The following is a 15,617-nucleotide window of genomic DNA, read 5'->3' as shown; positions in this document are numbered from 1 at the left end:
GCCACAGAGAGTCCAATGACCTCAGGATGACAATATGGCCGTCCTGATGAATGGAGCACGGTCGATCCTGCGCGCTGACTCGGCGTCAGTAGCGTCGAAACTCCGAATGTCGCACGGTAGCGCTTCTCAAACGAAATCTCGAAGAATGGAGCAAGGAGAGCCACAGGCTGGCCATTAGTAGCGTCGAGACCGCGGAGATGCCACGGTAGCGCTTTTCGAAAACAGAACTAAGGCATGGGATGGTAACCAGTGATTACCGCATCTAACTTATAGGGCATGGTGTGTTTCTTAGTTCGTTCGTACCGAGGCATGCAGGAGCAGAAACATCTAGCCTCGGCGGTACTAGCGCCCCCGCACAGGAAACTTGTTAAAAATCATTTTCAAGTATTCGACCGTTGAAAAAAATAGAAGCATGAAGTTTACAAATTCATAGCTCTGCATCAAGACAAGATATCGCGGTTCTGTGAACGGCATCCATTAGATCATTAAAGCAGACAAATTGAATATGTCATTTCACATCTTGCGTTAATTTGCTACGTTTTTATAATGTTTCTGCAAAAGCTGTATTTCCATGTTACCAAATTTTTTGAGATTCATGTGTAACGTGCAAATTTTGTTCGCTTTAGATGTACTACTAGATGCAATTCACAGAACTGCATTATCATTTTTCTTTGATGTGTTACAGAGTTGCACACTTGATAGTTTCGTTTATTGAGAAAGTTGGATTTTCATCAATCTTACTAAACAATTCACAACCCAAATAAAAAGACCAATACAAATAGTTATTAGATATAACGTTTTTCTTTTAAGTGCAGCAAACCTCGTCAAATGTGGTGCAGTGGTTGCCGATAAAAACGATTTCTCCTTTTACATGTATTTAGATAGGAGAACGCGAGCTAAAGCTTCCTCTTAAGGAGCTCTTGCGGCAGAAAAGTCGGCGTCGATGGCGTTGGCCTTGAGCGAGAAATCCCGGAAGGCAATTAATAAATAAAAACCACTTGCAAGATCGACTGGGCGGGAATCGAACCAGGGTCTCCGGAGTGTGACACGGAGACGCTACCACTGATCGATGAGTTCCATGGTACAAAGCGCGACAAAAGCGCCTCTAGTAAATGCGGTGTTGCCTAGAAACGTGCCATAGAAAGTTATACAGCGGTGTATATCGGTAATTATGAGCATGTAAATTACAGAAGGCGCAGTTAAACGAGGGTCGAAGTACGTTTCCGCTACATTTCTTCTGCGCTTGGCGCACACGCAGAGCCATCTTGCGGCAAACACAGACGATCCCCTCCTCGCGATGTACGGCGCTGCCCCGACAGGTGGCGTGCCACTCGCCCGCTTCTCCCCTTCGTCACGTTTGAGAGCATTGGGGTCGTGCGGGGACCGGTGCGAGGATCCCCCTTGCGTTTAATAAGTTTTCTCGTTCTCTCCCCTTCCAACTTCCAGCGTGCGTCGCTTGAACCCTCGTGTTTAGGCGACGCGGCTCACTTTTCCGCTCACAGCTTGATTCCTAGATGCAGCGTCCGATGCGGGACGCCTCTGACGTGATCGCTGCGCCGTATCGCGTCTGCTGGGAAAGCGTCCCCGGCGATGTGTGCCGTGCTGCTGGCGAGGAGTCACGCGTCTGTGTGGTGCTCCCAATCGAGATAGCGGACGATCCCATAGAGGCGTCAGCTCCATGATCGCGTCGGCCTTCATGGCGCGTCGCGGCCCGGCTGTCCGTGCCGATCACGACGTTTGGCTCACGTAGATTGTTTTCCCTCCGAGACACCAAGTTCTTTGGTTCGTTCCGCTTGCTCAGGCGCACGTTTCGTTTTTGTGTGACTCGAGAGCATGCCGAGCAAATGAATGAGCGGTGCGAACGGGATGTGATAACGCTATCGCGTTCCACTCTTGAAGGAGAAGCTTAAGCGTCCTCCCATTTTTGTAGAAGACCGATAAGGACAGAGGGGAGGCTAAGGGGCGAAGGCAGCCAAAAACGTTAGCCTTCATCAGGGACTTGTTTTCTTAAAGCGACTAGAGGTAGACGTCTAGAGAATTCATTCAAAATATTCAAGAAGCCTTGGAACATGAAATATTTTACTTTGCTTCCGCAGTACTCGGAGCTTTCCGGTCTCGCCGCGTGTGTTTTGACTGTGACGCCCGTTGTCAGTTGCCGGCTCCTGACCATCATCAAAATCTGGCTCCCCGTTAATGATATACTCATTATCAAGCCCATAGCACGCAATTATGAATTTCGTAGCCATTTGGGTGGTGTGACAATTCAGTGGACCAGCTGCTGAAATCTGTCTTTTCAAAATTCTGACACCGTATTCTATACACGTGTGCGACTCAACTTTATAGCGGAAAGGCGTCAAACGGAACTCCCCAAACGGGTCTGCGGCTTCCCCAATCAAATGAAAGCGCCCCACTTCGCAAACCGCGGGCAAGTTTCCGCTTAAGAAAGACTTGTAAGACATGCTGGCGTCATGGCACCTTCCAGTTTACCCACATGATACATCCGTGAACATTCTATTAGCGTTACATGTGCCCTGCAGAGCGTATATCGCCTGGTCATGCCTTTCCTCGAAAGACAATTTAACCTTGTTTTAAGGACACCTTTTATTGATGTGGGTTTCGTGCACTGCTCCCAGAACATTAGGGGATGTTCTGTGAGCACATATTCACAGTATTCTAGCACAAATTGCAGAATTAAAGGAGATGCTAACACTAGCGGCAGCCAATTGTTCTTTTGATATATTTAAGTAGTTTCTCAAAAGGATTTCGTTAACAATTCTGTTTTTCGACAGCGCTCTCTGCACCTCGCTGATGGCATGCAGTTTATCGAATGCTGTCGCGACCGCCATGCACTTCGGTTATGTATGAGATATTGCGTGCAGAAATAAATCGGGAAAGTTAATGCTCGTCCACCTAGTGATGCACTGAGTACAAGACTATAAGGACTACGAGATGACACATCACACGTACAATGGTGACGGAGCGCATTGTCGTCTGTTCACGCGCTATGCCATCCTTGTGACGATGTGTACGTCCTGCCGTGATTTTTAGTTACACTCACTTGTATTCAGTGCATCAGGATATGGGCCAGGCAGGTGCAGTTTCCTTTAATGCCTGTGTGAACGACCGTGCGTCATTCCACGCGTGCGTGTACTCATACCGACTCAAATACAGGGCTTGCTTGTGCCTTCGCCTTTTCCACACGCTGCATCCTGATGTACGTGATATTGACCACCTCCAAAAAATTCCCAACTCTGTCCACTACTGTGCGCAGTGCGCTTTTAGCCATGTCAACGAGCATGGCCGCCTACCTGAAGCTGGCTTTGTTACCAACGTACCTGGAAAAAACATATCACGTATCATGAAACCAATAAGCGCAATATTAATGAGAATATCGTTAGAAAACTTGCCCTTGGATACAAAATAAAGTTGGTTTCAGAGCCTTCTTGCCACGGAAATGCCAACATGCGTTTCGTGCAATTACCTGTGGCGTTCCTTCATGAGAACAATTTTTTTAAGTATCGAACAGAGGCCTCAAACTGTGTGGTGTGTCGTGTGTACTTCTGCTAATATGAAAGTGCTTTCGAAACTAGGAAAGAGACCAGCAAGAAAAAACTCCCTCAAGCTTCTATACATTGCGAACACGTGATTCTCGTCAAAATCGGAGATACCTCTTCATCGTTGTAGGATGAAACAACATCATGCACGAAGTTGTTCATTGTCGCCGGTGCAATGTAGCTGTGCTTGTGGATAATCTACATGAGCTCCTCATCTTCGCTCTATGATGAGCTGCTGGTGATGAGCTGCCGGCCTTCACAATTAAAAAGGCCGCCGCATGCGAGATTCCACATACATATTTGTTTGATGTTTTCAGCTGCCGAGCGTAAACAATAGTCAAAGCCGATCGGGAGCTAGCTGTATCGTCTGCTCGCGCCACCTGCTGCCGCATGCGGCACGATGGGATCGCACCCCGCTCCAGCGCGGTTGCACGGTGGGGCGCACTGTGCAACCGGGCGTCGTGCTCGAGCCAGACCAACGCGCGCTAACGCACGGATGCCGCTCAGACGAACGCGCTCCGCCGCACGAGTGCACTGAAAGCGCCACGAGTGCCGTCAGCAGAACTTACCATTACACGGCGAAGGTCTTGTGCAGCACTATGGTGTAAAAATGAGCACAGTGTGGTCTGAAACCATTTTTCACGTGGCATTTTTCACTAAATACCGCGTGAAATGAAAATAGCTTATACCTTTTCTATAGCAATTGAAAGGTTCTATTTTGCATATATCTTACACCACTGAATGACATTTCATTGCCTGTCACTGTTTCTGTTCTGCTTTAACTATTACATATTTAATAATGTCCATATATTATTACCATAAATCTGACGCCACAGTGATGTTTTTAACATTGCATTAATTTCATTCGTTTGTCATGACGCTCCTTTGCCAAATCTGATCCTTGTGCTTTAGAAACTCGGATATTATCTTCATCATGCTATTGCAAGGATTTAGCATCTTATAACATGCACCGATAACCAATTGAGCAGTGGCTAGTTAGCTTATAAACTGGGCAGGTTTTACTTCGTTGCACACAGCGTTCTGACAGCGAGGCCGAAAATCGTGCAGTATTTTCTCTATCTCGGATCCGTTGCCGACTGCAAGGCTGTAGAAGTTCGAACGTGTGAAGCATCATCTACGCCCTACTATATCGTAGTTATGTGCTGTCGATCAGCCTACATACAGGTATTGAAAACACGGAAGCACATACAACATCGCAAGCAAGCTTATGGAAACCACGGAAGCCGTAGGCGCCCGCATTACAGTAATCGATTAAATATAGGACCCGTATTTGCTATTTAAACCGATCAGTGGTCACCATCCATTATGGCACACCGAGCTGAATTCAAACGAGGGACAAGAATGCTGCTCGGTCCTGGATATGGCGCGGCAAGATTTAAAGGCGCGAATCGGGCCTCTAGAACCTATGCAGTGGCTACCTGCACGTCAAGATTCCGTGCCGATGAACTACTTTGTGCTCAATCCGGCTGACTGAACCAGCGATTTGGTCGGCCGTGCGAAGGCGCCTTCAGAGGTTGAACAGTCGGAAAATTGATGACCTTTTCGAGACGAAGGCGTCGGTGTACCGGTTCTGCATGCAGTGCATGTTAATGCCAAACGTGGATATTTGGAAGTTTTTCCTCATATAATGCTATTCGCTTCCTGCTTGATCTGCGTGCTATCATTGCGGCATCGCTTACGCCGCCTCATTCCGCACAAAGCTAGGTGGAAATAGCCGTCATTCTTATCTGAACGACCCGCCGTTATCTTTCGCGCCAACGTCTTTTTACAACACCTCAATTACTGTTTGTCCAGCAGGCGACGAGAGCGCAGGTTGCCATCGGCAGGACTACTGCAAACACTCCTCTCACGAAGCTCGTCGTTCCAACATCGTGATGAAAGCGAGCGCCCGGACGAACAGCTAACCGGCCTTACATTCCGAGGAACGGCATCGAGACGGCTGTTTGCGGCGGAGCTTCGGAGTGAAATGGTCGACCCAGTGGCGGCATTTTTTGTTTCAAGTACAGGTTTCGTTACTTAGATGCTTGGCTGACGATTCGTATGCTCTCGCAATCGGTTATCCACACAACGGCCAGTTTGGCCGTCCCAAGGAGGGCCTCTAAAGAAACGGTGAAATGTACAGCTGAAGTACAGTGTTTGAGCATCGGAACATAAACGCAAGCTTGTTACCGTTATTGTTGGTGACATATGTGAGAAAATGCACGAACACAGTGTGGCCTGACACAATTTTTCACGTCACAATTTTTGTTGTTCGGCTCTGATTCTGTGCAGCTCCTCCCATGATCTGAACAAGTCGACGGCCGGATCAACGAACCATGACTGACGCTAAGAAGTCGACGACGGACAAGTAAGTTCTCGCCGAAGAGCTGAAACGTGTGCCTGTTAAAACAGAGATGCGCAGCTTTGATACACGTGTAGCAAGTGAGAAGTTTCTTACTGCATAAAGTGCAATGATCAACGTGAACAGTTTCCATCGGTACGGCAGTGGCCCCCTCACCCGCCTAATATTCTATGAATAAACAAAGCAGTATAAAAAGCAGACAAAAAGACATAGCTCCAGTTATATAGCGAATATCGTGGTATCGTTACTACTTGTGGAATCTTCGTTGCGAGTGCTAACCATGTTAAACGCGATGGACGAACTCGCATAAAGTCCCATAGAAATTTGCAGACTTGTGTGGGTGATGATTGTATAAATTATTATGCCATTAAACCGTGCACGGTAAGCAAAGAAATGTACCACTGTAAAGAAGAATAATATCAGTGCTAACGACAGGGAAATATTAAAGTGCACTCTGTAGTCTTAGGAGTTTGTAAATTCAGTTCTTCCCTTGCGCACGCAATAACAGCGCTTCGTGCTAAACTAACGACAGGAAAAAAAATTACCTGATAAAGAGCGGCCCTGTAGCATCAGCGCAGATTTTATCCCATATCCTTCATCATGTTATCGGATGATAATTTTCAGTTTTCCGGAATTCTTTTAGGCCGCCTTGCCTATAGCAGGTGGCATAATTCGTATCCTTCAGCTGAAGTGTTCGAACAGTCGGACATTACTAGGCCGAGAAATCAAAACACGTGTTCAACTAATTAAGACAAATTCACTAATTACCTTCACAACTAACTACTTTACGGCGCATATTGCAATTTAAGAAATGTAGCCAGTGAAATTACAAGACGTATCCACTTGAAATGAATTTCCGGCATGACAGCAGTTTGGAGAGATTATTTGTGAAAATGTGGGACGGAATACATGGGCGTTCCAGTTACTTTTGTGTTTTAGTGCATTAAATACCTTGGTAAACGAGTCAGTAGAACAAAAGTGCGTTTTCACGGCGAGTTTGATGGCGCGTATCTCCAAACTGGTCTCATTCGGAAAATTATTTACCAGTGTATATCGCCATGCAAGCTCACCGGCTACACTTCGTAAATTGCAATATGTGCCATCAAGTGATAAATTAAGGAGGTGATCAGTGGACCTATGTTAATTATGTGTACATATATTGCAATTTCTCGCGCAAGTAATGCCTGCTTGTCAGAATAAACCAGCTCAAGGACTTGAATTATGTTGTCTGCACCAGACGATCTTTATAATTCCGGAAAGGCTAAAAATGATCGCCCCATATGCCAAAAGCGTTCACCCTTAGTTTCCAGAGGATACCCATAATCACATAGGAAACAAGGGAAATTCGGCAGTTGGCCAATTGGTTAAACATAACAGAGTTCTTGCGATAGAATAACGAATGGACAGACTGAAGAGAGTACAAACACGGAAGACGCCGATCGCGAACTATTAAGTTTTTTGTATTTCAGAAAAGAAACGATAATATGTACGTAGTCCACCTCGCATGCGCACAAATACCCTTCCAGGCCTACCGACGCCACCGATCGTCGCCAATCAGTCTAATCTTTTTCTTCTTTTTCTATTTTTTTTATAGGATCGATGCAAACAGGTGCACTGACACAGGATCCATGGGGCGCCATCTTAATATTCTAATTTTCGATAATTTCTGTTTGTGTTTGGCTGCTTGACGTGTATTATCGCCGTCTTATCAAAAACAGATTCGCACTGCGCAAGCTGCAGTACGAACCAATTTTTCATAGGACTGCGATAATACAGGTGCTATAGAGGTGCGATATAGGTGCAAACGCTGTCACATCTCGCCGTGCACTGCACCTAGCGTAGTGCATGTGACTTGGCGCACGTGCATCTTGAGCGCATTTCTTTTGTCGTTCGCGGTGCCGAAAAGACTACCCGGACGCCGTAGCTCCCGGCAGCCTTTTTAAGCCGGTGTGATGCGGTATGTACGTAAGACATGGTGACACAAGGCTTGCCTTTTCTATCTTCGGCTTTCTGTGTATGTACTTGCTTCAGCCCATTTGCTATTTTTGCGCAAGAACTCCAGTACATCCTAAGCTATAATAGACATCCGGGCACGCTCTGCTCTTTCTATTGTTTTGCCCAACAAGAAAACAAAGTTTTCACTGGAGCCCTGTACACGACTAGCCTCAAATATGAGTTACATTGAACAATGCCTTCTTTGGCGAGTTACCACCAATTTTCGGTTTTGGTATGTCTCTTTCTATTTCTAGCTTCTTTCGTCGATCGATGCCGGACATAGTGCAAGAGAGATAGCAGAGAGGAAAGGCAGGGAGGTCAACCAGACGAGCGTCCGGTTTGCTACCCTACATTGGGGGAAGGGAAAGGGGAAATAGAAAGAGGAAAGCAGGATAGAGAGCACACTGTCCGTGCACGCAGCAAAGCGCGTGGAAATCAGTCAAGCCAAAGCAAGTGCTCCGTCGATACGTTAGGCTGTCGTCATTCTGCTGTCTGAAGCTAATCTTGGTGCTTCATAACTGGCGATGCACGTTGAAGTCACCAGTGAAGACCGAGGAGCCGGTGTGCGTCAGCAGTAGGTTGCAGTTCGTGGCAGTATATTTTTAAGCTAAAGCCCAGCCGCTCTGACTTCATTTCGAATATAATGATACGCATGCGCCATGATGCAGTTTAAAGAAAAGTTGGAAGGCGATTCAACGTCTATTTCAACTCCACGAAAAGCATTGTCTTCTTGGATATGTTGGGTGCGAGAATAGAGTGTATGAAACCTGTAAGTTATTCTCATAGCCGTGCTGTAGCGACAAAGTTTGATCGACATGAAATAGAGGTTGAATCGCATTCAATATTTGAAGCCAATGTATTTCATTTCTTAGGGAATTACCCCCGCAGGGGCGTCTGCGTCAGCAGGCGTTTGGTGTGTTGCGACACCACGTACCCGAGCACACGAGGGTTGGACCCACCCGCGTCTAACCGTGCGCGGCCTAGCCGTGTCCGGGGAAAGAGGGATCCTGGAGGTTGAGCCGATGCCGGGTGTTCGGACCTTTAAGGCCACCCGGCGGAGGCAACACACCTCTTTGGCCTCTGCTTCACGTAGACGGCACCCCCTGACTGACCCACCCGGGGAAAATCGGTAGTTGCCTTTTCCTGTCTCTCTCTCCCTATTACCTTCGTCTTTCCCTCACTTTCCACCTCTCCTGTCTTCTGGTTTTCTTTTACTTCCAATTTTTCCAGGCAGCAAGGGTTAACCTTGTGTGGATAGCCAACCTTGGTTATTTCATATTTGGTTATAGTGGTAATGTACAGCTGGCGTTTGCAGGCCGTGTTTCACAGGTCCTGCAGCGTCCCCTTGTAGGACTCCACGGTTGGTGGCTGGCGTTACTGCCGAAATCTCACATATCTTATGGCTAACTCCTTCCCCCCACTCCCTGATCGCCCTCAGAAAAGAGGGCGCACCGATGAAGTATTCAAATTTTTTGGTCGGCAGAAAGAATCTTTCCTTCGTTTCCACGTCATCCATTCTGAAAAATCAGCTAAACCTGTGCGAACAATTTCCCCATTCCTTGTATCGAAGTCCCTTACCGAAGTTCTTGGCCCAGGCTATAAGGCGTCGAGGATGGCTAGCGGTGACCTCCTCTTGGAGCTCCGCGATCAGAAACAATTTGAAAAACTGCCTAAACTAGTATCATTTGGGGAGACCCAAATCGTAGTAACCCCGCACCGTACGATGAATACCACCTGCGGCGTTGTCTCGGACGATGATTTGCTGGAGCTCTCTGAGGCTGAACTCTTGGAGGGCTTCAGTGAACAGAATTGTTATAAATGTCAAAAGAATCAAGATGAGGCGAGATGGTAAAGAAATTGCGACCAAACACTTAATACTCACCTTCAACTCAAGTGTCCTGCCCGAGTCAATCGAGGCCGGGTACATCAAGCTCCGAGTAAGACCGTATGTGCCAAATCCCCTGAGGTATTTCAAATGCCAACGTTTTGGCCACAGCTCGCAGAGCTGCCGAGGCCGCCAAACATGTGCAAAATGCAGTGCCCATGAACACACGTCTGAAGCTTGCGCGAACTCCTTGCATTGTGTAAACTGTGATGGAGAGCACGCCGCGTACTCGCGGTCGTGCCCATCTTGGAAAAAAGAAAAAGAAATTGTCACGATCAAAGTGAAAGAAAATATATCATTCAAGGAGGCACGTAGACGGGTGGGATACCTGCCTAAGAACACATTTGCCAAAGTGGCGCGTCAGGGGGCAGCGCCACAACGGCTTCCGGCGGCTGTCCGACCCACACCCAGTGAGGCGGCAGTGACGCCATCCGCCCCCTCGGCGGCTGCAGCTAACGCTGCTACGCCAACACAGCAGGCGGGGCCATCGACCCGGAAGGTGGGCGCAGCCGAGGCTGCCCCAACCTCCCCGGCCCCATCCAGCGCTGGCAACAGCCGGCGCAGCCAGATCCCTCAGGGAGCCCCACCGACCCCTGGGCTGGTGGGCGCAGGGCTCTTGCCTTCTGAGGCAGGACCCTCACAGAAAACTTCTCGCTCGCCAGAGCATGTGTCCGGCGCCCCGCAAGAGGCAATGGACACTTCACCTGTCCCCACGGCGCGCCAAGCGCCTAAGGAGCGGCGAGGCTCGCTCGAACGCTCCAGAAAGGGCAAAACTTCGATTACAGGGCCTCGAAAGAGCTCTGTAATCTAAGACATATTTTCCATTTCCGTACATACAGCACTAAGTTACTTTTAATATGGATACACAAATTATTCAATGGAACATCAGAGGTCTCCTTAGAAACCTTGATGATTTGCAAGAACTCATCCATAAACATAATCCAAAAGTGCTGTGTTTACAGGAAACACACTTAAAATCTATACACACACACACTTTCTCCGAAAGTATGTTACATTTCGCAAAGACCGCGAGGATGCTGTCGCATCATCTGGCGGTGTAGCCATTATTGCTGACAAAAGTGTGGCGTGTCAGTATTTAAAGCTCCAAACGACCCTTGAGGCCGTGGCCGTTCGAGCCATACTTTTAAATAAACTCATTACCATCTGCTCTTTGTACATACCACCACATTATCAGTTTCACAGACGCGATTTAGAATCAATAATAGATGAGCTCCCAGAACCCTATATGATTCTCGGTGATTTTAATGCACACAGTTGTTTGTGGGGCGATCCACGCTGTGATGCGCGAGGTCGCGTCATTGAACAGATGCTTTTCTCTTCTGGAGCATGCCTCTTGAATACAAAGGAGCCTACGTATTTTAACCTGGCTAACAAGTCATTTTCTGCCATAGATCTTAGCATTTTATCGCCGACACTTTTACCCTATTTTAAATGGCATGTGCTTAACAACCCGTATGGAAGTGACCACTTCCCAATAATCCTAACTACGCCGAAACAAGATCAACTCCCCCGCAGGTCCCTCGGTGGAAGATTGACACAGCCGATTGGGAACGGTACCGAACTCTTACACACATGACCTGGTCTGAGATGTCTGGTATAACCTTAGATGACGCTGTTGCATATTTTACAGCTTTTATACTTGATGCCGCATGTAAATGTATTACTGAAGCGAGCGGCATGGGTTCCAAACGGCGTGTTCCCTGGTGGAACGATGCATGTAGGCAAGCACGGAGGGACCAGAACAAAGCGTGGGCGATGCTTCGCGATTCTCCAACAGCAGAAAACCTGGAAAACTTTAAACATATCAAATCGCAGGCGAGGAGAACGCGCCGACAAGCAAGACGAGAGAGTTGGGCGAAGTATATAGCAAGCATCAACTCGTACACAGATGAGAGCAAAGTATGGAATAGAGTGAAAAAAGTCAATGGGCAACAAACATATTCCCTGCCTCTAGTAAATAGCTATGGAGAAAGCCTGGAAGATCAAGCCAACTTTCTCGGCGCACATTTTGAATACATATCGAGCTCTTCGCACTACTCCGAAACCTTCCTAAAGTACAGAACGCGAATAGAACAGCAAAAGTTACAAAAAAAATGTGATAAAAGTGTGGCGTATAACGAACCATTCTCCATAGCAGAACTGCAGGCAGCACTGAATGATTGTAATACATCCGCCCCAGGCTCAGACCGCGTAATATATGAGATGTTGAAACAACTACCCTCCGATACACAAAAGACCCTCCTGTATCTTTGCAACGTTATATGGTTTTCGGGCGAGATCCCCTCTGTTTGGAAGGAGGCTACTGTAATTCCAATTCTAAAACACGGAAAGGATCCTTCCTCTGTATCAAGTTACAAACCAATAGCATTAACAAGTTGCCTCTGCAACGTTTTCGAAAAAATGACTAACTGTCGCCTATTACACTTCCTCGAATCAAACAAATTACTCGACCCATACCAGTGTGGGTTTCGGGAGGGTCGATCCACCAATGACCATCTCATACGTATCGAGGCACGTATCCGTGAAGCTTTTGTGCATAAGCAGTTTTTCGTATCAGTATTCTTAGATATGGAGAAAGCATATGACACTACGTGGCGGTTTGGGATACTGAGAGACCTCTCACAGTTAGGTATACAGGGTAATATGTTCAGTATTATCGAAAGTTATCTGTCTAATCGCACATTCCGTGTTCGGGTGGGCAACATTCTGTCACAGAAATTTATGCAGGAAACTGGAGTGCCGCAGGGCGGAGTGCTCAGCTGCACGCTCTTTATAGTAAAAATGAATTCTCTTCGTCTACACATGCCATGTAACATCTTCTATTCAACATATGTTGATGATGTGCAGATAGGTTTTCAATCAAATTCTCTCGCAATCTGTGAGCGACAGGTCCAGCTTGGTCTTAACAATGTCTCCAAATGGGCTGATGAGAACGGGTTCAGACTGAACCCACAAAAAAATTATCCGACGATTACGATACTCCCTAATGCGAAATTTGAGCGCAGCTCTATACGTGTTTCCATTTCGCGATATTTTGAATCAAAGAATTTGAGAGAGACATGTAGCAGAGTCGGTAATGGTCGAAAATCTGATCTGCGGATCAAGCGAGCCGGCGTTTATACATGACTCGTCAAAGGTTCCAGTGTGATCGCTGGTGCCGCATGGCTTCCAGAAAGTACTATACAATTCGCATAGCGCATACAATCAGATTAAGAAACAATCTCACACAGTAACAACCAAAACAAGCGCGAACGAGACCGACCTAACAGAACCAAACAGGCGCGGGCGAGAGCTGTGGCGCGAGCAGACGATAGTACGAAACGAGCGGATCGGCTGAGACCAGACACGAGTGCGCATCGAGCCGTAAGGAGGGTCCGCATGACACCAGCATCGCGCGCGCACGTCACTGAAGGGGCCGCTCTCATTGGTCTCCGCCATTCGCGGCTCGCGTCCTTCGTCTCCCACTCCAGCGAAGGGGGGCGGAGCTGGTTACGAGGCCGACGACAACGACGACAACGCCGACGCGAAACCCAGGAACGGACGCCAAAGAGCTGCGCTCTAAAAAGCTCCTGTGTCGTTTTCTCTAGAAAAAGAGGCCTGCACCCATATCCTGAAATTGTGTTGCATGATGAGCGTCTGCGCGTAAACAGGGAACATAAATTCTTAGGCATAATCTTAGACGCGAAATTAACCTCTATACAGCACATAAAGTATCTTAAAAACAAATGTATGAAAACAATGAATACCTTAAAGGTGCTGTCACGCACAACCTGGGGCAGTGATAGAAAATGTCTCATGAACCTATATAAAAGCCTCATACGCACACGACTAGACTATGGAGCCATAGTTTACCAGTCGGCTACTCCAACTGCTCTGAAGATGCTAGACCCTGTACACCACTTAGGAATTCGCCTGTCCACAGGGGCCTTTAGAAACAAGCCCAGTGGAAAGCCTTTACGTTGAATCGGATGAATGGTCACTTCATCTGCAGAGAACATATTCGTCGTTAATGTATTTTCTGAGAGTGAACGCAAACAGTCAGCACCCCGCATATTACACTATAAACGATTTGTCCAGTTGTCAACTTTCTCGCACCCGGCCCACAGTGGCAAAGCCTTTCTCACTGCGTGTCAGAGACATAGCTGAACAAACAAGTTTTCCCCTGCTTGAATACCATCTTATGTCCCCTGCTATACGGCCCCCACCGTGGCAGTGGCAACCAATAGAGTGTGATATATCCTTCATAACTGTTACAAAACGTGCTCCTCTCGCGCATATACGAATGTACTTCCTGGAATTACAACACAAATACTCATATCCTGAATTCTTTACAGACGCATCAAAGTGTAATTCTGGCGTATCTTACGCAGCAGTCGGTCCATCCTTTTCCGCTACCGGTGTTCTGCACACGAGCACAAGCATCTTTACAGCAGAGGCCTACGCCATATTGGCTGCCGTTAAACACATTAAAGAATTGAATATCCCAAAGACAGTTATATACACAGACTCTTTGAGCGTCGTAAACGCATTGAAAACTGTGAAGAAATATCAAAATCCTATAATTGTATCTCTCTATTCAGCATTATTCACCACCTATGCGTCCAGGCAGCATATCGTAGTATGCTGGGTGCCGGGGCACCGCGAGATTGAAGGAAACGTGTTGGCTGACCAGCTAGCCACATCCGTGCACGCGAACGCTGCAGACATTTCCACGATTGTCCCTGTAATGGACCTTAAGCCCTCCATGAGGAAAACGCTCAGGGCTTTCTGGCAGCGGTTATGGGACAAAGAAACAGAAAATAAACTGCCTGTTATCAAGCCATATCTTGGCAACTGGCCGCCGGTATCAAAGAACCGCCACAGGGAAGTAATACTTTGCAGACTTAGAATAGGACACACATACAGTACACACGCATACCTCTTGTCAGGTGGTGATCCACCCATGTGTGATAAGTGTGGTGAGCCACTTACCGTGCTTCACATCCTGATGCAATGCAGAGAATTAGATGCAAATAGGAAAAAGCATTTTCCATTACCTCACCGGCAACAAATCCCACTTCATCCCCAAATGATTATAGGTATGGAACCTATCTTTAAACATAAATCACTGTTTCAATTTTTAAAAGCTGTACATAGCTTTCATACTATGGCCCCAGGAAATCCGTAGCACAGCCTTTTAACAGAGGTTTCTGCTGCGGTAGCTGCATTCAAAGAAAGCACCTGCCTCCCAGCCTTTGGGCTCAAAGGCTTTAAGGAGGCATATGTGCTATTTCCATATTCATGCATTTTAGCCCCATTATCACTTGCCACTCGTCCTATACCCAGAGACCACTCCACGTATCACTGTCATAATTTTATACCTATATATTGTTTTATGCTTCTACGATAGCGACTAATTTCAGGCCACTTTACAGCCATGTTACACCTCATCATCGTAACTCACCAATGAGCGCTTAACACATCATTATCAGTCATGGCGCTCTTTGGCCACACCTGGCCCTTGCGCCACTAAACAACACACATCCATCCATCTTAGTGAATTACCTCCACTTTTCAGTGTGTTTCGAGCCTCGAACCTCCTTCGTGGGCCGACCCCGAACATAGTGTACACTGACAAATGTGACAGTGCAGATGATGATGCCAATGACTAGCGATATAATTTATTCCCACAGCCGCGGTGATTGTGGCTAAGATGATAGTGTTGACCACGGCAATCATGGTAACACTGATGATGATGATTTTAGGATGATGATGATGATGATGATAAGTGACGATGAACGCCTGGAAAAGCACTCATTTA

The 15,617-nt window shown here is 47.1% G+C and overlaps 2 protein-coding genes across 4 annotated transcripts in view; one reads left to right on the top strand and one right to left on the bottom strand.

Moving 5' to 3' along the window:
• The window catches only part of LOC135908991 (membrane metallo-endopeptidase-like 1), a 45,117-nt gene that overhangs the window by 13,184 nt on the left and 16,316 nt on the right, over positions 1–15,617 (bottom strand). The window lies entirely within an intron of this gene.
• LOC135908990 (aminopeptidase NAALADL1-like) overlaps positions 5,373–15,617 on the top strand; it is a 78,618-nt gene continuing 68,373 nt past the window's right edge. Inside the window, exons 1-2 of one of the 3 annotated variants that reach the window (XM_065440854.1) lie at positions 5,373–5,544; positions 5,847–5,922. In XM_065440854.1, the coding sequence (XP_065296926.1) occupies positions 5,891–5,922 (32 nt within the window). In that variant the 5' untranslated portion in view covers positions 5,373–5,544; positions 5,847–5,890. Of the gene's footprint in view, positions 5,582–5,846; positions 5,923–15,617 lie in introns of all 3 variants that reach the window. The other 2 variants (XM_065440853.1, XM_065440855.1) reach the window with 2 other exon arrangements.

The sequence above is a fragment of the Dermacentor albipictus genome, chromosome 2 (assembly GCF_038994185.2).
Source record: "Dermacentor albipictus isolate Rhodes 1998 colony chromosome 2, USDA_Dalb.pri_finalv2, whole genome shotgun sequence".
In the NCBI taxonomy this organism is placed as follows: domain Eukaryota; kingdom Metazoa; phylum Arthropoda; class Arachnida; order Ixodida; family Ixodidae; genus Dermacentor; species Dermacentor albipictus.
Note: the sequence above shows the minus strand (reverse complement) of the source record. Positions and strands in the feature narration are given on the sequence as shown.